At 48.2% G+C, this 21,756-nt stretch overlaps 2 protein-coding genes across 3 annotated transcripts; one reads left to right on the top strand and one right to left on the bottom strand.

Annotated features, from left to right (window-relative positions):
• The first annotated feature begins 8,729 nt into the window (after positions 1-8,729).
• Positions 8,730-14,559, top strand: cdc6 (cell division cycle 6 homolog (S. cerevisiae)). Of its 2 annotated transcripts, none has more exons than XM_030094361.1 (12): positions 8,730-8,807; positions 10,038-10,373; positions 10,459-10,683; positions 11,440-11,639; positions 11,715-11,863; positions 11,956-12,062; positions 12,156-12,295; positions 12,380-12,480; positions 12,559-12,626; positions 12,733-12,885; positions 14,059-14,199; positions 14,306-14,559. In XM_030094361.1, the coding sequence occupies exons 2-12, from the start codon at positions 10,040-10,042 to the stop codon at positions 14,419-14,421; spliced, it is 1,734 nt and encodes a 577-aa protein (XP_029950221.1). In that variant the 5' UTR covers positions 8,730-8,807; positions 10,038-10,039; the 3' UTR covers positions 14,422-14,559. The 2 variants fall into 2 exon arrangements, with proteins under 2 accessions (XP_029950221.1, XP_029950220.1); XM_030094360.1 differs by having other exon boundaries at positions 12,710-12,885; positions 14,306-14,507.
• A 2,254-nt stretch (positions 14,560-16,813) lies between these two features.
• Positions 16,814-20,396, bottom strand: ccsapa (centriole, cilia and spindle-associated protein a). Its single transcript, XM_030094364.1, has 4 exons — positions 20,259-20,396; positions 18,804-19,210; positions 18,337-18,689; positions 16,814-17,951 (listed from the first exon to the last, which is right to left on the bottom strand). The coding sequence occupies exons 2-4, from the start codon at positions 19,174-19,176 to the stop codon at positions 17,772-17,774; spliced, it is 906 nt and encodes a 301-aa protein (XP_029950224.1). The 5' UTR covers positions 19,177-19,210; positions 20,259-20,396; the 3' UTR covers positions 16,814-17,771.
• Positions 20,397-21,756: the final 1,360 nt, after the last annotated feature.

Here is a 21,756-nt window from a genome sequence, read left to right as displayed (position 1 = left end):
CTGGCATCCACCAGCCGTTGTGTGTGCCTTAGAGAGATGAGGAGGAATTTAAGTACAGATGTATCCTACAGAGTCAATCAGTATGCAGCCACTGACATATAGAGGTTGTCACAAATATTTGAGTCCATTTAGTCTCCATTTGAGGGTATAAATATCAGAGCAATTCAATAATCCTTTCTGGACAGTTTTATCTTTATAAAGAGATACTCTTAAATCCCTGTTTAAAAAAAAGACAGCAAATCAGTCAAAACAAGAGATTCATTTAATACAAATACAAATTTATGAATTTTAACAGAAATTTAACCGTGGTGTAGATTTGGCTGTACCATAATATCGATGCTGTTTGTTATAAAGGACATTGTTCAAATCTAAATTGAGAAGAAAGCACAAGGTTTCACTTAAAAAAAAAATTTCGAAAATTTTCAGTCAAATCATTTTTTTTTACTTTAACCCCTGACCTATGTGCACATATGTGGATCTTGAGACAGTTATTATTACGATTTACACAACTAGGATTGGGTGTAGGGCCTTTATTCACACACATGTACACACACACACACACACACACACACATATGTATGTATATATATATATATATACATACATATGTGTGTGTGTGTGTGTGTGTGTGTGTATAAAATAAAATGTATATGGTCGTGGAAAGAAAGAAAAAAAAAAAAAAACAGCCCGAAACAATATGTTCCCCCCACATATATTTGGTTAGAAGACACTGAACTTGTTCATCATCCCGGGGATATGGAGTAGTGTCTGAAGTATACATGACATGAGCCATTTGAGGAGCACGTTGATGCGTTGGTTTCTTTTTGTCAATAAAAACGCAGCTTTGACAGCATCTGTGCATGTTCTGCATTTATCCAGCTGTCAGCTGTATCTAACTTTCTGTAGTTGTATTGCTGCATCTTTTTGACCTGCTTGCTGTGCCTGAAGCACCTGGTGTTACACACTGTATCTGGATCAGGATGATTTAATCCAACACCGCTTCGAACAACCGGCATAAAAGATGAATTACCTGAACCTGGACAGCAGAACAGAGGATTTCCAAATCCAGATCATTTTGATCCAGATTACATCTTTTGAACTGCATCTTTTGGCAGATTGAGATTGAACCAAACTGTTGAGACAGTTCATGTGTCCTCTTTCCAGGTCCATGGGCCACTGAACGGGTCCAGATCTCCAGCGAAGTTCAAAATATTACCATCCGATGGGACACAAGAACCGGGATGAACCTAGAGAATGAGGCTGTGAACATCAGGAGATGTAATTCGAACTCCACAAAGTGTGAAGATATCACCACTTGGGAATACAGTCATTTGAAGAAGGAGGGAATCAGTGCGTCGATCAACCCGGATGACCTGAAGTCTGGTGTGGTGAAACTAACCATCACCTCAGCTTCTGCATCTGACTTCAGACCGTACAAAATCTGCATTTTGCTACAAAACAGGCCGCATCGTTGTGTTAACGGCACTGGTAAGTGATCCATCCTGTTCTGACCTTTGACCTTGAAGCAGCAGCAGCTCCTTGCACTCTGTGTCAAACTTTCTAAACTTAACAAAATACATCAGAAGAAATTCATTTTCTTCACGACTTTCAAAAAACTAACTGATTTGCCTCATACACACCTTCTTTTTGCCTGAACAGTAACCAAGTATGGACTGACAGATTTGACCGAGATCGTTCCCAGCACCGTCCGTCCTCTGAGCAGCTCCATCAGTCCTCTGAACGGCACCGTCCGTCCTCCTGCTCCTGGTAAATCTCTCCTCTGTGTTTTCGAGCGTCAGGCAGCTGGACCTATCACAGCAGAGGAAGTGGAGGGTAGAGAGCAGTGGCTGATCAGTTGAGCTGGACTCAGAGTCTCGGCTGGAAGCGGTTCTTTCTGCAGGAGCAGCTCTGATGCTCATTTGAGGCTCATTTCTTCTCCGTCCGTCTGGTGAATGAAACTCTTCAGTGAAGAGGCAGCGGCCTGAAGAAAACTCCACCTTCACTTCAAACAGTCCGGCTGTGGCTCCTGGACACTGGCCTGTAGCGTCTGCTGAACGATAAACTCTCCGCCTGTCTTCACTCTTGCAGATGGAACACAACCGGGGATGATCATCGCCATTGGCTGTTTTTGTGTCGGTGTCTTCATCATCATCATCATCGGAGTTAAATATAAAGAAAAGATCAGTAAGTTCTAACAGAAGCTTCCAAGATTGAAAATGAGTGAAACTGAGTTTGTTTCTCTCATCATTGTGGTCAGAATTCAGACTCCATCCACAGCAGGACTGAGCTGCAGACGGAGAAACCTCAGGGTGATCAGTGTTGTGCTTCTCACAGCAGGGTGTCTGAAGAAGAGGAACCAGCCAGAGAACGACCTGGAAATGGGTCCTGAGAGGGAACGTCTGAGTCGTCCAGGAGACGAGCCGTCCTCCTCTGGTCCTGAAGCCCAGCAGCTCCTGGATCAGGGTCCACAGGTGGTGAAGGACAGCAGCAGCTGAGCAGCTCAGGGTTGTTCAAAAGGGAAAGGAGGATTCAGAAATGAGATTAGATCATGTAACCAAATCCAATCGGAGGATTTCAAGGTGGATTTCAGGAGGAAAATGAAGCAAAACTTTCAAATTGGTCAAAAAACTCAATTTGTAGCAGTTAGTGTTCTTATTTATATTTTGGTCTTGATTTGTTCAACTGTTCCAGTGATGAAGTAGATAAAGTAGACACAGGCTGCCGTGAAGCCTTTCAGCAGAGTAAAAACAAAAATGGTCAAAATCTTTCAGAAAGGGTAAAAGACAGATGTGACTGTGGACATGACTGCAGCAGAGAAGTGTGACTCTCTGCAGGGGTTCCCAGTGTTGTTGGGGATGGAGAGCCTCTGGTTGAGCAATGATTCACCAGCAGCACCTGTCTGAAGTGTTTTTGGGCATAAGAATGACATATGTATAGGGTTGCCAACCGTGCCCTGTTAGTTGGGACAGCAAGTATCTGAGCCTAAAGAAGCGTGTCCTGTACGGGACGTTGTTTGTCCCGGCTTCATGGATAAATGTAAGATGCATAGATTTTTTTCTCTGTGTTCTGAAGGCTCTATGTCATGGCATGTAATTTGAGGACCCATCCACTAGGGGTGCTATAACCAGAGCAGTAGCGCACCAAGCAGAGTGAGGGAGAGACTCGCTAGGCACATGGGCCACTTATAATCGGCTTATCGGCGGAGCGGATTGGAAACGTGTCATGTGAACATCTGAGTGGAAACGCTTCACTCGGAGCGGATTGTATTTTGGAGCCGATTGTAGGAGGTGGTGTACGCCGATCCACAATCCGCTCCATGTCTCATGTAAACGCTGCCTGACAACGGAGCGGATTAAACGGGAGATTATTTGTTCCGCGCATGCGTTCCCTTTTATGTAGTGGCGTGACGACATGCGCAGTAAACCGGAAGAAGGACAGTCAAAATCAAGCAGAAGAACACAACGGTGGTTGAAAAAAACTTTTTTAAACAAAAACCCTGAGCGAACAAACACTGGAGGAGCTAGAGGGAAGCAAATCGCGCTACAGCGAGTTGTATAAAGAGCTCTATAGCAGAATACGAGCGATCGCCGGCTGGTGTTATGGATTAACTGGTTCCTGTGTTAACGAATGACAGCGGAGGTCTGTGTAAACACAGGCTGATAACAGCAGTTGTTAAAGTAAGACTCACAAAAGACTTTAAGCGTATACACTCACTGTAACTGTCGATAGCTGACAATCGTTAGAACGACTACAGGTTTCAGTCTATTGGTCACAAGTTAACACGGGCACCAGTTAATTCGAAACATCGGCGTGTGGAGCAGAGCCCCGGTGCAGGACGGTGCTCCGGCTGGGGAGTGTCAGTCCTTCAGCAGCGTATCATGGAGATGTTGGGACATTACTTGAGCAGATATCAGCAGATTAAAAACTCGGCGCTGAGGACTGCTGCTGCAGAGCTAAAGACCTGAAAGTTCCTCGTGAGACTTTGTGCGCATGTCAAAGGAAGCTGTATAATCCGCTTCACCAGGGTCCTGGTAAACGAGGATTCATTGTGGATTGCTCTGTATGCCGTACATGAATATACATGTGCGTTTAAAGCGTTTCAATCGTCTTGAAAAAACACCATGTAAACTGGGCCACTTAGAGCTACTTGGTTTGGGTCAGAAGAAGAATACTGACGACGGTGTTGTGGAGTTTGATCCGGTGTATCTTTCTTTTCATTCAAGTTCAAGTTTCTATTTTTATCTGTTGATCTGCCGCTTGTGTGTCCATACACATGTACATTTGTGCCGTTCACATATCAGATATGTTATGTTTAGTTCATTGATTTGTGTGCTGCTGCAGTTAGCCACATGTGATGGTTGTTGCAGCTGATGGTATAAACGGTCATTTTTACCTCCCCCAGGAGGTTATATAATCACGTCGGTTTGTTGGTTGGTTGGTTTGTTAGCAACATTACGGAAAAAGTAATGGACGGATTGCAATGAAACTTTGTGGAAAGGTGGGTCTTGGGCTAACTTAGAATCCATTAAGTTTTGGTGATGATCCGGATCACTGTCTGGATCCACTAATCTTTTAAAGGATTCTTTATCATTGAGATATCGGTCAGTCTTTGACATAGTTGGGCAGGCCCGCCGACAGGGGGGGACAGACGGCTCTGTTGTCCTGCGTTGGCCAGAATTAAAGGTTGGGGGTCCCATCCAGCACCCCACTCACGGCTCCTGACGCAGCATGCAGGCACTGTGCCGCTCGGCGCTCCGCACGCCGCACCGCTTGGCAGCGCTCCGCTCCGATCATATATGGTGTTCTTATTGTTGTTGGTCACTGATTTTAGCTGTGGCGGAGGTCTGCACTCTGAGTGCCAAATTTTAGTGGTTCATGTCTGTGCCTTTGAAGGTTCACTTTACTTTATCACTTGGGGGTACGTGATAGATGTTGCACATTTCTTTATGCACAGGACACACATTTACGTTCTTATGTATCTAGATGGTCATTAGTGTGCTAATGATAATTAGCATTTATGACAACTTTATTTCACATAATATTGAAAATGGTTATTTTGGACTACTGTATACTGTTGAGTTGTGTATTTACGTTACTGATGGTTGTTATTGTCATTTGTTTGTTCTAGAAAAACACATGTATGTACCACAAGCTAAAATAAAATGCAGCCAAAGAGATCAACTATGTCCTGTGGTATTCTTTAGGTCTTTGGGGAACAGTGAGTAGAGACTGAACAAACAGAGGCACACTTCACGATTACAGTACAGAGAAGCCAGTCTGCATACAACGAGCCTCCCAAACTCTGTGTGTGTGTGTGTGTGTGGGGGGGGGGGGTTAGATACTGCACCTTGTTGGGTTTTTTTTGTTCAGAAGGTTTTCAGTTTTGATTTTGCACTTTTTGTAGTTGAAAATACAAAAAGAAAATGTTAAAATCCAGAAGAGACAGCAGTTGTTTAATGTTCTTTTTGCACATCTAGCAATAAATATACTTGAATGATAACTGTCTCACATGTAAGCCTCAAATACAAACTGATCACGAGTTATTACAGTCACTTAAGTGTGATGCAGTAGGCTCATGTGTTTTTATAGTCTTTAATAGGTATAACTGGAGAGAGAGAGAGAGAGAGAGAGAGAGAGAGAGAGAGAGAGAGAGAGAGAGAGAGAGAGAGAGAGAGAGAGAGAGAGAGAGAGAGAGAGAGAGAGAGAGAGAACCCTGCAATTGACCCTGTAAATTCCCGGGTCAGCTTTCTACCGGCTTTTAGTGGGAACTTACATGATGACGTCGACGCAGCGCGGCTACGTTAGCGTGCTAGTTGTTGTTTCTGGACACAGAGTGAGATTTCCTTCGTCAACATGACCCAGCAGTGGCAAGATAGCGAGATCAGAGAGCTTCCCCTGATCCGTGGGGAAGAGGAGATTCGTCTACAGGTAACAGGGACTGTTTTCCGCTGCATTGTTTACTTTCGTTTTGCTCCGTCGCGCTGATGATGTCATCAACGTGGGACACCATCAGTGCGGGAAAACGCAGCGATGCGGATTGCCAGCAGGAGGTGAGACCCGGGTGTGCGGGCGGTGGGAAAAAAGGCGATAGTTAGCGGGTCGCAGACACGGGTCGACCCACTAGTTGCAGTGAGAGAGTGAGAGAGAGAGAGAGAGAGAGAGAGGGAGAGAGAGAGAGTTTTTATTTTGAAACCCGCTTGCTACTTCCTGTCTGCTGGAGCACAAAACGTGTTTCAGGGCTTCTGTACAGCACAGCCTGAAAGTTGTTAAAATATGATTTGCAGACGTTGCACTAACTGTTATGTGGTGTTTTGGAGTGTTTGCCATGAGCAGCGCTTCTAAAAATGTGATTATTTGTGACGTCTGTTGGTTTTGTTACAGTTTCACCAATTGTTCAGTTACCCAATAAAGACCAGGGTTGGGAGGCTTACTTTTAAATTGTAATCCGGTACAATTACAAGTTACTTGTCAAAAAATGTAATCAGTAACTTACTCTAATTACTTCAATTAAAAAGTAACGTACCAGATTACTTTTAAGGCAAATACAAAGTGTCATCCTCACAGTGTATTGACAACAACTCTACACAGTAAACACTAAATGCTCTGAGTGTCTGAACTCTGCTGAACTCTGTTCAGCCCCAGTTAATACCACCAATATGACCTTTAACCTCGAAACCTACTGAGAATCTGACTTTCTTTCTTTCTGACTCAGGACCAGAACCATCAGTTCAGGCTAAGTTCCTCTAGTAGTTCTACAGTCCAGCAGCAGCACCAGGAGCCGCACTGACACTGTTAACACACATTTATATTCTATCCTCAATCTGCTGTGTAGCTGTACTGCTGCAGTGAGGAGCAGGGTTTTGTGTTCAGGTATGCAATGCAAAGTATTTTTTCAAGAGTTCAGAGTTGATTCATTCCTCAGTGACAGAAGGAAACATGCAGTCTCCAGGAAATCCTCCATCCAGGCTGAAGATATTACTGCCTCCATCAGAGTCTTCTGAGTTCAGCCTGGTGAGGCTGAGGTTCTCAGCAGCAGGTTACTGACAGGTTAGCAGGCTAATAACACTTTAGCTCCACTGTGAGTTCAGATGTGTTTCATACCTGTAGATGTTTCTTCAGGTTTGATGAGTCCCTGGATGCTGAGAGCATTTTCTCAGCTGGAGGCAGAGTTCACATTGTACAGAGAAGTTCTGGCCTCATCTGACTTAAATACAAAATGTCTCCGTTTCCAGTCAAAGAATGAGTTTCTCTCCCTGGAGCAGCCATGACTCCAGCAGCAGGGGGTAAAGTCTTCGGCATCGCGGGTTGTTTCATTCACGGTTCAACATATCAGTAGAGCAGGAGGCTGCTCAAATACAGCGGTCGATGCCGCGTCTGTCATTTATATATCTACGGTGTCTACTGTTTATAGATCTACGATGTGGCGGTTTGTGCCGTAAAGTGCTGTAAAGTGTCGTAAAGTGTCACAATGTCTGTATACGGCGCGGATGTCTGTTGTTGCTGCTATATTCCGTCTGATTTTCAAAAGTAATCACACTCAGTAATTCGTGTTTATATCAGAAGTAACTGTAACGAGATTACATATTTTTTTGCGCGTACTGTAACGGATTACAGTTACAATTTTTTTGTATCCTGATTACGTAACGCCGTCACATGTAATCCGTTACTCCCCAACCCTGATAAAGACCACTACAAGAACCTGGTGTTGTTTTTGTTTTTAACTATGGTTAACTTCATGCCGAGCCAATGAGTTCCAGGTCAGGACAATATTGTTTTTTTTGTTTAATATTGTAACACACTTTGTGACATGATATGAAAAGCACGTTAGAAATAAAGACTGATTTGATCCTTCATGGAGGTGTGATTTAATTGATGTCAGACTTCTAACCTCACAGGTAAATTCCTCTGATTGATTTAGATCTGAAAGTTTACTTGAACATGTCATTGTTCTGTAATTATAGAAGTCTCCTCTCCAGCTGTCACAGACGACCTGTCCTCAGAGATCGGGGGTCAAGGGGTCGTGCTGAATAGTTCGGTGCAGGCTCTCTGTTGGTGGATGATTTAGAAAGACACCTTCATATGTAAATATGGCTTTGTAAACATGTCCCAATCAACTGGTCCTGTGACTAAATCAGGACTAATCAACAGACCTGGACTAAATAAACAATCAAAGGATCCAACTTTGTGGATCCTGGGAACTTCCTGTGGAACTTTGGGATCACATCTTGTTGATTCTCACACTGAACCAGGCTAACACACAACTCCAGGGTCACTTGCAGAGTCGAGCTCTTATGTCTCTCAGTCAGTTTATATCCAGAATGATCGTCACAACCAGTCAATGTTTCATCATTTATTAATTAAAAATAAAAATAAAATTGAAAGTCAACCGTTTTTCCAAAGCTCCAAATCTAGAAAAGCCTTTACACTGTGTTCACTGTAATCATCAGAATAAAGTATTCGCGGTATTTACTGCCTGTAGCTTTCAGAGATTCAGATCAGACCAACAGGCTGGTCTGAAGCAGCTGATCAATCCCACAATCCCCCGCTACACTGCAAGTCCGCCAAAAAGGGCTGTTGAAATCTCCCGCGAAGAGAACGACTTGACGCAATATCCGCCCGTGACGCCAGCCAATGAGCGCCGAAGCCGGGACCGGCTCGACCAATCAGAGCGCGGCGGCAGAGAGCGCAGCTGATCCGGGGGAAGATTTGGCGCCAGACTGAAACCGAGCCGGGAGAAGCAGAAGGACGGACCGGGAGGAAGAGACGGTTTACCGCCACATCTCAGGACTGCTCTCCGCTCTGTACAGGTAATGCAGCGTGTTTAGCTAACTTCGTTTAGTTTCATCGAGCTGAGAGGATTTTTTTGTTTTCTTTTTGTCGCGATACGACCGGAAGAAAGTCACCGTGCTTCACCGGGTTTACTTCTCTCTCGTTAAATGTTTCACTGATACTGTTTTTATTTAATTTACTGTCGTGTCGTTTTCGTCTAGATGATGATTTCCCAAACTATGTTTCTCTCGGATATTAATAAAAAACTATTATGATGTTAAAAAACGCGTTTTTTGCAGACTTCGCTGTTTGGCGCCATTACTTTGTATTGTTTCCTGTTAGAATCGAGTAGAGTAAACTTTATTTACTGTAAGATGATTGAGATTGACTAAATATTCACGTTTTAACAGACTTTCCTCGCATCGAGCCCCGTCCAGGCTTTTGTGATTAGTCCCCAGAAATGGCTCTATGTATATATGAAGCTGAATTTGCTCTCTATTGTTAGATTTTGTCTTTAACGCCTTCATTATCGTTCACCAGAAGATGATTCTTCTTTCATGCCTCTTTCCACTCATTACCTCAACGACTGAACTGCTTTGTGTTCCTGCTGCTGTTGGAATGTCTTCCTCTCACTGATCATGATAAGCAGTGAAAGCTTCTTTGTGTGTTGCACTGAAATCTGTCCACATTCTAACAGTCATTTATGATGATTACATCAAACCATAACTGAGCGAAAATAACTTTTTTTCTTTTAAATGAAGATGTATGGGTGTAAAGGCAGGTTTATATTATAGACCTCATCAGAATGAGACGAAGGATCCAGACTACTGACAGACGGTAAACAGAAGAATAGAAACAGTGGAGCAGTGTGTGAGTGTGTGAGTGTGAGTGTGAGTGTGAGTGTGAGTGTGAGTGTGAGTGTGAGTGTGAGTGTGTGTGTGTGTGTGCGCGCGCGCGCCTGTGCCTGGCACGATGTGCCTCGTGGGGACATTTTTTGGGTCCCCATGAGGGGAAACTGTTTTCTTGACCATGTTGTTGTTACTGAAAAAAGTAAAAGTGCAAAAACATTTCTTTAGGGCTACGGTTTGTTCTGGTGTGGGTCAGGGTTAGGTGTTAGACATGAATTGGAGTCAAAGGAAGGTCCCCACGAGGATAGAAAGACAAACGTGCGTGCGCGGTGTGTGTGTGTGTGTGTGTGCGCGCAGACCCTCATGATGCTTTCTGTCTGGATTCATGATCAGGTCCTGGTTTCGTCTGTTCCTCCACAGACATGCCCAGAACTCGCTCTCAGGTCCAGGTCCAGCCGGAGCTGCCGTTCCCCCGGAGGAAGTCCTGCCGGGCGTCGAAGAAGACGACGGCGTCGCCCCAGAAATGTCCCCCCGCCTCCCCGACCGGACCGCCGTCCCCGAGACGCCCCGTCGACGTCGGCGCGGCCGTCGCCCTGCTGCCTCGGAACGCCCCGCTGCCTCGGAACGCCCCGCTCTCCCTGCGCCGTCCGGCGGACGGCCCGCCCCCCCTGACGCCGCGGCGCGCCGCCGGCCAGGCCCCGCCCCCCTCCACCGCCGCTCAGACCCGCCTCCCCCTCAGCCCGCGGAAACGAACAGGTGAGGCGTCCGAGCCGAGGCCGACGCAGCCTTCGACCCGCCGGAACACCTCGACTCACCCGGCGCCGCCGCTTCCCTCCCCGAGGTGACGACAACGGCTGCAACCTGTTCTCCGCCCCAACGGGCTCCCCCCCGAAGCAGCCCAGGTCCTCGCTGACCCCCCCCCGAAGGCCCGGCTCCGACGAGAACGCCCCGATCCCCGCCTCTCCCGACTCCAGGCCGTCGCCGCGGCGACAGGAGACGCCGGCCGGGAGCCCCGCCCTCCAGAAGGCCGACAGGAAGCCGCCGGTGGCGCGGCTCTTCGCCGAGAGTAAGAACCTCCAGAGCGGCGTGGACGGCAGCTTCTAGGACAGGGGTGTTCAACCTGCGGCTCTGGAGCCACATGTGGCTCTTCAGGCCCTCTGCAGCGGCTCCAGGAAGAATTCACAGCATGAAACCTCAAACATTTAACTTATTTAGAAGTTTTTATATGATTCATTACTCAGGGTCAGGAGGGATTCAAAGAATGGTCAAGTAAAATTGTGAAAAATACCAAAAACCACAAGAAATGAAGAAAAAAAAAAGAGAGAACAGCTTAAAAAACCTGAAATATCTTGAATTTCTGACATAAGAAAATGAAATATGGCAGAAAAAAAGCATAGAAAACTGTTTAAGAAGAGGTAAGATGGATACAGTTTTAACAAAAAAGCTTGAAAAGAACAAAACTGTTAAAATCAGGAACAAAAACAGGTTCAGTGTAAAAACTGTTCTCTGTTCTGAACTGGAGTCAAACTTCATGATGCTTCATCAGATCGAGTTTCTGTGAAGCTTCCTGAGCTGCAGTCGCCTCGTTTTAGAGGTTAAATGTTCTTCATGGATCCAGAACTGCTGGACTTGAGGGAGAATCACTGAAACGGCTCTTTCGGCCTTAACGGCTGCAGAACGCTGTTGTTGGAGGACAGAAACTCACTACAGTGTAACGGTGGCTCAGATTCTGCCTCCTGCAGCGTTTCATCCTGCAGTCCAGCTCAAGTCAGAATCCGTTCGTTGTTTCCTCTAACCCCCGACCCCCCCCTTGTCCCTCCAGAGTCTGGCTTCCAGAGCGTGAAGCGGGCGCTGCACACCGCCCTCCCCGACCGCCTGCTGTCCAGAGACGCCGAGCGGGCGTCCATCCGCGGCTTCCTGGAGGAGACGCTGCTGCGGCGTCGGCCCGGCAGCCTCTACATCTCCGGGGCGCCGGGCAGCGGGAAGACGGCCTGCCTGAGCTGCGTGCTGCGGGACATGGAGGTGAGGACGGGGTTTGTCCACCAGGGGGCGGCGTTGCCGTTGGTCTTGCTGATGTCCCACCTCCTGTCGCTGCAGGCCGAGCTGGCGCCGGTGAAGTCGGTCATGGTGAACTGCATGAGCCTGCGCAGCGCCCACGCCGTCTTCCCGCTGCTGGCCGACCGGCTGGGAGCGCCGGGCGGACCGGGCGGCCTGCAGAGGCTCCTGACGGCCCCGGGGCCCGCCGTGTGAGTTCCCCCCTCCACTGATTTCTGATCAGCTTCAGCAGAGCTGATCAGACTGATTGATCGCCCCTCTCTCGCCCCTCTCTCGCCCGCAGCCTCCTCGTCCTGGACGAGATGGACCAGCTGGACAGCAGATCTCAGGACGTCCTCTACACCATCTTCGAGTGGCCGCACCTCCCCAAGTCCCGCCTCTGTCTGATCGGTGAGCGCCGACTCCGCCTCCGCTTCTCCCCGCGTCTGTCAGAGAGCGAGGCCGGTGTCAAATTACGGGCGACGGTGTTCCTCTGCCCGCCAGGCGTCGCCAACGCGCTGGACCTGACCGACCGCATCCTGCCGCGGCTGCAGGCCCGCCCCCGCTGCCGCCCCCTGCTGCTGAACTTCCCGCCCTACAGCCGGCAGGAGCTGGCGGACATCGTGCAGGACCGGCTGGCTCAGGTGGGCGGGGTTTGCTCGTCTTCGGCGCCGCCGCCGCCGGAGCCTCGCCCGGCCCGTTTTGTAAAAGCTCTGGTTTCCTCCCAGGCGTCGGCCGACGGCGTCGTGGACGCGTCCGCCGTGCAGTTCTGTGCCAGGAAGGTGTCGGCGGTGTCGGGAGACGCCAGGAAGGCTCTGGACATCTGCAGGTAGACTGGAGCTCCGTCTTCTGTGTGGAAGTGTCTCCTCGAGCGTGAAACGACGAGGCTGACCTGGTCTGTTCCCAGGAGGGCCGTGGAGATCGTCGAGTCGGACGAGAGGAAGAACGACGCCGCCGGTCCCGCTGGGAGTCGAGGTGAGTGAAGCAGCCTGACCGGGCGTTCGTCCCGGGGCGTCGGGGGCGGAGCCACAGCCTGAGGACTGTGTTTGTGTCTGCAGCGTCTCGGGTCGGCCTCCCCCAGGTGGCGCGGGTTCTGTCGGAGGTGTACGGCGACCGCATGGCGTCCGGCGGCGGCTCGGAGGGCGAGAGCTTCCCGCTGCAGCAGAAGCTGCTGGTCTGCTGCCTGCTGCTGCTCATCCGGACCGGCAGGAGCAGGGAGGTGGTCCTGGGAAAGGTGGGTCCGCTGAGGTTCTGAGCTCGGCTCACCTGGACGGGGCGCCGGCCCCTGCTTCCTGCGTCTCCGTGGCGACGCGTTGGTCAGGGTCGTTTTTGGAAGCCTATCTTGATTTAGTTTTAATCTTTTGGACGAAACGCTTCTTAGTTTTACTCGTTACACAAAACTTAAAGAATACATGAGGAAAAGACAGAAACAGGAAATGAAAAAACAAACGTAATAAAAGATACTTAAATGGCACAAAACCAACGTTAAATCATCAACAGCACTAGTTTGATGCAGTGAGCTGCTCATATGAGAGGACTGATGGGAGTTTAGCTGTTTTTATAAAGTCCATGCTGATATAAAGGCTGAGATCTTTTATTAAAACTGGTCTGTTGTGTTTCTGTGTCTCTGCCTCATTTGGAGAAGCGATAAAACCAATATTAAGACGGTTATTAGGAAAATTCTACCATTAAAACAACTGAAATAAACTAAATGAGTTCCTCAGGTACTTGATGCTATGAAACACTGGAAGTCTTTCAAACTGAAATGACAAACGACTTGAGTTTGATAAACTTTGTAAGTATTCCTGACCTGAATTTTCTCTAGAACTTTGAAACAAAAGTGAAAATAAATTTCTTTAAAAGAAGACAAAACCTGAATTATTTTTCCAAAAAAAAAAAAAGATTTATTAGGTGCTTAACCAATGAATGGGCTCCTGTTGCAGTTTGACAGTCAGAACAATCAGCCCGTGTCCCACCTCCAGGCATTCTGTTTGATTCTCTGCTGGATCATGATGAAAGTACGTCCATAAATGTGTGTCTGTCCTCCTGCTGAGGGGCGTGGTCGAACACAACAGGAAGCTGATATTTTCAGAGTAAAGCACGCCGGGTGTGTGAACGAGCTGGGGAATCACATTCGTTTTAATTTATTCTGAGAGTCAAAATGCTGACATTTCCATCTCGTCTTGCTAACGAAAACAACAGATACGTCTCGTCAAGTTTCCGTCTTTAAAAACAGCTGTAGCTCCTTTAGTCTCCTTTTAGTCACGGGGAAAAAAAGCGGCTTTGACAAAATATTTTCGTTGTCGTTGTTGATGGAAACAACACTGGCACTGTTCTCCCACCGTCTCCGTGGTGATGCGCTCTTCTTCTTCTGTCTCCATGGTAACGCGCTGCTCTCCCTGTTCAGCTCCACGAGGTGTACAGCCGGCTGTGCGCTCAGAGGAAGGTGTGTGCGGCCGGCCAGGCGGAGTGTTTGTCGCTCTGCAGCCTGCTGGAGAGTCGAGGGATCTTCGCTCTGAAGAAGGCCAAAGAGGCTCGACTCACCAAGGTCTCTCTCTCTCTCTCTCTCACACACACACGCACGCACGCACACACACACCCAGCGTTGTGTCCTGCGGGTGGCGCCGGGCTGACGGCTGCTGTGTTCCCTGCAGGTGTTCCTGCGGATCGAGGAGAAGGAGGTGGAGAACGCGCTGAAGGACCGGACTCTGCTGGGCAGCATCCTGGCTGCAGGACTCCCCTCCTGATCCTCTTTATTCAGCAGCCATGATTTTAGGGTTTCCTCGTTTTTGCAGGAAGTTTTGCACAGTGTTTTGTTTTTGTTCTTTTTTAATGGTTTTAGTGAATGTTTTTATTTCGGGAGCAGCTTGAAGCTGCAGTGTTTTTTTTCCTCCGGTGAACGAACAGAATCTGTTTCCACTGATCCTCTCACCTGTAAATAAACTTCTGATGTGATTTTCTTTTTCTGTCTGTCCATGATGCTCTTCAGGAAACTTTCTGGCGCCAGGTGGTTGTGTACTTTGGTATCACACTTAATGAAAACGGCAGTGCTCATCATGATCGCTGTCTCTGTAATCTCCTCCTCTGATTGGTCGGATTCGGTCAGTGTGGTTAACCTGGTCTGCACACGACAGGATCACACAATGAGAAAGTATTTTCTGGGCGGCGGCGTGGCGTCTGGAGCTCGGCAGGTCTGTGGGTCAGCTCGCTCGCTCGCCGGCGTCCTGAACAGCTGCTGGCTGGATTAAAGGGTTAACGGCCTCCTGGGGTCAGAGGTCAGCCGGGCCGTCAGGTCACAGAGGAGCGCCGGAAACCCTCCACCGGAGCGCCAACTCTCTGAAGTCACATGATCTGAGAAACACAGCGGCAGCTTGAAGTTGGATTTATTCACAGCAATGCATCAAAAGTGAATGAAAATATATTCCGAGTGTTTTCACATACAAATAGTGACTGAAAAAAAAATGTAAACCACAGTGGAGACAAAATCTGATGCATATTCCACAGAATCCGCTGCCGTTAAACAACACGAGCAAATAACACTTGGTCCAAAACACACTCCATTACACACTGCAGTGCTTCTTTACTTACAGAAATAATCTAACTTTTAAATGTTCCATATAATTCAAAATACTTTCATGTGATTGTCTTCAACATTCACTTAAAACTTAAAGAAAAGAAAACTCAGTTTCTTCAAACAGGTTCAATGATCTTTTAACTGGTTTGTCTCTGTAGTCTGTTTATTGTTTCCTTTGTGCGCTGAAAAGACTCCAGCGCCTCTATGCGCCACCTTGTGGTTCAAACTGGTATTACACACCTAGAAAAATGTCCCTGATCTTTTCATGTTCTTTAAATTCTGTAAAAATAAATACCTGACATACTGCCAGATGGTTAACTGGGTCCTAAATCACTCGTCTATTGAGAGAGACGAGCAGAGCAGCACTTTGGAGAAACTTTAACTCTTTTAACGGCTGACTGCTGCTCATCTCTCCAGGTGAAAACACGAGGGCTTCCAGCTGCATTTCTCTTGCAGGAGCTGAAAATTTAATCACTATGGATTAATTGATTATTCCAAAAACCTGGAGTGCAGCGCCGCCTGTACTAAATCTTTTCCTCTGTGTTAACAATGCTGACGTTCGGTCACTGATTTAGTTTTGACCTCAGACTTTCCTCATGAATCTCGTCTTATTTTACTCAAACAAGCAGATTTTCTCAAGCTTGAAGATCATTTTCACACTTTCTCTGATAGATTGACCAAAGCTTTGTGGCTTTTATCACCCGATCATTTAAGCTGTAAACGTGTGACTTTCCTGCTTCAACGCCTCTCGTCTCGGCTCAAACAGCCACCATAAATTAAATAAATAAATAAATAAATAACAGTGCACATTCAATCAGTGAAATCAGAACATTCTCCTAAAAGTTTTTGTTTTTTTTTGAAGCTGTAAACATTGTACGATACCAGACGAGCTTCAGGCCTCAGTTTGAGTTACCATGACGACGTCAGCGTAAATTCACAATCTTCAACAAACAGTAAAGCACAGCGAAACCCGAACTTTTCACCAGCAGTCGCATTCGGCTGGAAGCATCCTTCATCCGACGGCTGAAGGCAGGACTTACAGCATTGCACCATCGCCGACTGTTTCTGCTTCGTCTGTAAGCTTTTTAACAATCGGTGAAAAAAATCTGTGAGATCAAGCATTTTTACATGGATGTGAGTAAAAACGTTAAAAACAGCAAAAAGAAAAGCTGCATAGCTGCGACGACGAGCTGCTCCATGCAGACACATTTCACAGTCACTGATAAACAACAGTCAGAAAAACACTGGTGAGTCTGGAGAGCCTCAGCGCCGACATTCAGAGGCTCAGGGCGCCCCCTGCTGGCTGGAACAGTCCTGACCCGAACAATGAAGAGACGGACGCAGATTAAAGAGAAAGTTCACATTAAAGGGATGTTTAAAGGTGGTTGGAGGGGGCGGAGCTTCAGGCTTTAAACTGTCGCTAAACAGACAAACACGTCAGGAAAGTCGGCGTTATTTTTGAGAATCATCATTTGAAATCCAGCTGAATGGAAATGTAAATTCCCCGCAGCTGCATTCCCTCCTGACGCTCCGTGGCGCCCCCTGGAGGAGGCCCCGCCCCCGCCAGTTTAACCAATTCAAACCAGGAACGAGGAAATTCCCACCGGAAAAACTGAACCGAACTGCTTTTACACATCAAACTGGGAAAAGAGCGTTTCTCGGCAGTTCATGATGGAACGAAGCATCTCGAAGTGAGAAGAGCAGGGATTCGTTAGCTTAGCATCCGCCGGTGGCTAACAGGCAGAAACAGAGGGAGTGTTATCAAGTCACTGACTTTAAAGCCTTGTGTCATTTTAAAACTTATCTGCAGTTTTCTTGTTTCTCTGCTGACTGGAATCCTAAAGCTTCTTTTTTAAAGAATGATTAATAATAATAAAAAAAAAATGTAGGGATCACCTGTGTAAACTTTCCTGAACCATCCAGCACCCGTTTTCCAGATCTGTACTATAATCTGAAGATCCAAAATATCTCTGATATCAAAAAATATTTGGTCCGTCCTGCAGCCTCTTACTTCACTACTTACAGAATTACTACTTACTGTATTTTCTGGACTATAAATCACACTTTTGTTTTATTTTAGTTGTTTGGCTGCTCATGTAGCTTATATATTCAGAAGTAACACAATGAAAATATAACAGTAAGTACCGCCTGTGGCCACTAGATGTCACTGTGTGGCGGCAGAAAGCCGCTGCAGTACAGCAGAAAAACCTCCACAGCTCCCGAAATGACCGTGGAAACCATGGAACTGAGGTTTACTTCCTGCTTAATGAGCGAATCTGACCGGTGAGAGGAAGAGGCTCCATGTCTGGACGTTTGTTCAGACAGAGGGAGAGGAAACGACGAGGCAGGTGGTCTGGACGTCCTGAGGACGGATGCTGGACGTACTGGAGAAAGGGTATTAGAAATGGAGCTGCCAGAAGACTGCCATCTGCCGGCCCTCATGTCAGACATCCTTCAGAGTTTCGGTACGGCGAACCGTCTCTCGATCCGTCTCGTCCCTTCTGGACTCCCGAGAGAGGAGGAGCGGCGGCGGTCGTCTCGGGGTTCTACCTCAGCCGGGCCGAGAAGCAGCGCATGTACTCCGTCATCCAGCGGTCGTCGGCCACCGCCAGCTGGGACCGCCTCGTCTTCTCCAGGTCGGCTGAGCGCGCCCGGCGGCGGTCCGGGGTGGAGCCGCGCTTGCCGGACTGGCGGCGGGTCTGAACGCAGGCATCGGAGGTGTGGCTCTGCGGGGGAAACCAGAGAGAGGAGGAACGCCGGCGCTTCATTATTCATGCTTCCTGGGTGTCCGGTTCGCTTCTCCGGTGTCCCGCCGCTGCTCTCAGGGACTCTGTTCTACGTTACGCCCCGGGACACGACCAGGACGCTGGCTGAGGCGAAGAGGGACCAGATGTGGACAAACACTCAGCTCAATAAGATCAAACTGACCCCGAGAAGGAAATCTCCCCCAAAAACAGACTCATCATCTGCTTCCTCTTTCAGCAACGTCTGTCTCAAACTGCAGTTTTCTTCTGATCAACAAACTTTCAAACCTTTCTGAACAACCTGAGCATCACCGGCTACTGGTAATTTGACTCCAGCCTCACTGCCGGAGTTTTGGGGAGCACTCACGTCATTGGGCGTCCTGCGGACCTCCGTCTGTCTCTCGGTCCAGTCCAGTCTGCTGGACGGCGTCCGGTTCTCCTTCTCGCTGCTGCCGATGGCCGGCTGGCTCTTGGCTCTCGGCGGCTTGCGGACCGCGGGCGGCTTGCCGTCCAGGGAAGCGTCCCGGTGTTGTCCCGGCTCGGAGCGAGGCGTGCGCCGCCGGTAGCGCCGCCGCGGCCCCGGATTGGCCGGCTCGCCGCCGTCGTCGGACGTGGTGTCGGCCGGCCCGTCGTCCGTCGCCGTGTCTCCGTTGTTGGCCGGAGCAGCCGCCTCGGAACCGCCACTGGCCTCGTTCATGCCGTTTTCCACTACAGCTTCTTCTGCAGGAAACAGAACCGGTCAATCCTCCACGGCGAGGTTCACTCATGAAAACAACCTGATGAGACATTTTCCCCACAGAGGGTGGGTCAGATTGCTGGCTAGCGGTTCTTTACCTGTGGTCGGGGGGGCATCTCCAGGCGCCGCCTCTCCTGCCCCCACCTCGACCCCTCCCTCCTCAGCCGGCGGCTTCGGCTCCGGACTGATCTTCAAGTCGCACAGCTTCTGACTGATCTGGGAAGACGTGGGCGGCGGCGGCGGCGGGAGAGACAGCGGGACCACCTTGTTCCTGGTGAGCCGCGGCGTGGACCAGCCGCTGGAGTCGGAGCCGCTGTCCCAGCCCTCCCAGAACCAGGGCTTGTGGGAGTGCTCCATCACCCGCCGGGTCAGACGGTACTTCAGAGAGTCCTCGTAGCACTTGGAGAACGTCTCCCATTTGGGATCCCTGAACTTCTTCATGTACTCCGTCCTCACCTTCTTGGTCACCATGGCTCCGGCTGTTGGCGCTGCTTCGTCTCGATCGCTGAGGAAACCGAAAAGCACAGAGGAATGTGGAGATGCTTCAGGGACCGGAGGGTTTTAGGGGGACAGTCTGGGGCCAGGTTCAGAACTGGAGGGTTTTAGGGGGACCATCTGGGGCCAGGTCAACAACTTGAACCCACAAACAGGCCACTGCTGCCATAAACTGTGTTCTGGTTGGTCTGCCTGATGTTCTGCAGAGGGGAACATTAACCCTTGCTGTGTCTCTACTGGAAAGAGTCACGTTTCAGCCAGGTTCAGGTGTCCTCTGGGGATGTGGGGTCAGTTCAGGAGCCCGGTTCCGGCCCCGTGTGGTCCTCCTCTGTGGTTCTGCAGCACGGCACTTCTTTTTGACAGATGACAGAAATCTGAAGTCACGGAATCGTTATGTTCAGAAATCAAGGAGCAGACACCCGAGGAGGCTCCACGTGGGCTTTAAAGGACCCGACGTGATGACGTCACGTGTGGTGCACCTGCAAGCCCCGCCCACCTCCTACAGATTACAGCGGGCTGAGCAGGATTGAGGTTTACCATAGATTTACTGGAGTACTACGACTGTTACTCACACTGCATGGTCTATTTCTGTCACACACACACACACACACACACACACACACACAGATCAGATGTTAGATCGATGTTACCGCGGTAGAAAAGACGCTGCATCAATAATTCACGCGCTGGAGCTGACCTACATCTGATATGAAGACCAAACCGGGACCCGAGACCGGAGACCCGAGACCGTGCTCCTGACTGCCAGCTCCAGGTTCAGTTCCAGGTGCATTTCATGTTTTCTGCTCGTATTAAAACACCTGCTGCAGCACGCGCCAGTTTCTCTGTCACGTCCTGTAATGATGACCGCACCTGAACGCACCACCGGAAACAACAACATTTAAACAACATCCGTTGGGAAAAGGTTCAGCTTTAGGTGGTTTACGGAGCGGATCGAGGCTGCAGGGACACATCCACCCCCCCCGCACCCACCTGCCCCCCCTCACCTGCCTCCCCAGGTTGTAAACACGGGGCAGGATTCATGATAAGGATCGACTCACCCAGAGGTCCGGGTCCGGTTCCCCCCGATCCGGTCCCGATCCCCCCCAACACGGCCCTGTTTTCCCTGGATCAGCCTTCAGACGACGGACATCTCCCGGTAACCGGACAGCAGACACCGGAGCCGCGACCGGAAGTCAGCGTCAGTGCGTTCACACCGGAGAAGACAAAATAAAAGCATCAGGTTAAAACATCCACTGACAGAGAAAACACAGAACAAAAACACGGACAGGGTGTGCACTCAGTCAGGACACAGTCACCTGGGGAAAATACAGCTATATAAATCTGTATTTTGAAAACGACCTGTGTTTTGAGACGCCCAGACAGGGTGTCTGCTCACTGTGGGGGCCGAGGGCCGCAGGAGACCACCGGGCCCCCGTTAAAGATTAATTAATGAAGAAATGTGAGCAATAACAATGATATAAATGGCGTAATTCTTCACTCATTCATGTACAAGTTCATTCTGTATGTGTGTATGTATCTGTGTATATGTATTTATCATATATATGAGAATGTGCGACTTCTGGGGCATTGTTGAAGGTTTTTTTAATTTTAGTTAATTTCATTTGATTGTATTTCTATTTTTTGTTCATCAAATTGCATTTTATTATTATTCAATATATTTCGCTTTTTAATCCTCAAGGTAATTTCTTTCAAATTTGGACTGTTTGGTTAATATTCATATGATTTATTTTGTGGAAAAAAAACATAGAAATGCTTAACATACAATCTTTAATCAAGGAATTAAAGAATGACTTTAAAAAAAAACTTTCACGGAATTTCAAATCCGAATTTTTCAAGATTTTTCGTTTTTCCTTTACAATCCTTTCCACTCCCTACTGAGCTTTATTTTGAAAGTGAAACAAGTCACTTCCTGTTTTGTTTTGTGGAAGCACAACTGTTTGAACCTCCCTGCTCCGCACTCTCACAGGCAAGACCTCATTAACTCTCTTAAAGGGCCAGTGCACAGATTTTTAATCAGCGGTCAAACACGTTTTAGGTCAGAGGTCACAACAACAGAATACAGTAAACCCTCCTCTTCCAAACTTTTTAAGTTTTCTACTTGTTAGTCTGCTTAAAAAATGCAGCTGTTTTTCTCCGCTGGAGACTGAACCAAACATTCATCTCATTACAATAAACCTCCTGATGGATTATTCCACGTGCAAACACACACACACACACACACACACACACACACACACACACACACACACACACACACACACACACACACACACAGTGAGCAGAGCAGGAGGATCATGACAGTTTGTTTTGGCTGAGAACTTTATTTGAAAACTTAATTCGAGGCTCTGTTTTTCCTACAGAAGCTTTATAAGATTTATCTGAAGTCTGGTTTCACTCAGGTGTTTGGAAACAGACCGGGAAAGTGAGACTGAGTGAACTGACCGGCCAGAACATTACAATCAGAGGCAGGTGAGGTGAATAACTCAGATTAAGGGTCAGACGACGTCCAGAACTAAAGCAGCTCTCATGAGGTCC

The sequence above is a fragment of the Salarias fasciatus genome, chromosome 6 (genome assembly GCF_902148845.1).
Source record: "Salarias fasciatus chromosome 6, fSalaFa1.1, whole genome shotgun sequence".
Lineage (NCBI taxonomy): Eukaryota > Metazoa > Chordata > Actinopteri > Blenniiformes > Blenniidae > Salarias > Salarias fasciatus.
This window is presented reverse-complemented; position numbering and strand designations above follow the sequence as displayed.

Coding starts and splice junctions, on each gene's coding strand:
- cdc6 (XM_030094361.1), top strand. CDS start 10,040: ATGCCCAGAACTCGCTCTCAGGTCCAGGTCCAGCCGGAGCTGCCGTTC. Junction 10,374..10,458: donor CAGCCCGCGGAAACGAACAG/GTGAGGCGTCCG, acceptor TCCCTCCCCGAG/GTGACGACAACGGCTGCAAC. Junction 11,864..11,955: donor ACGGCCCCGGGGCCCGCCGT/GTGAGTTCCCCC, acceptor TCTCGCCCGCAG/CCTCCTCGTCCTGGACGAGA.
- ccsapa (XM_030094364.1), bottom strand. CDS start 19,176: ATGGTGACCAAGAAGGTGAGGACGGAGTACATGAAGAAGTTCAGGGAT. Junction 18,690..18,803: donor AGATGCCCCCCCGACCACAG/GTAAAGAACCGC, acceptor TGTTTCCTGCAG/AAGAAGCTGTAGTGGAAAAC. Junction 17,952..18,336: donor TCCGCAGGACGCCCAATGAC/GTGAGTGCTCCC, acceptor TTTCCCCCGCAG/AGCCACACCTCCGATGCCTG.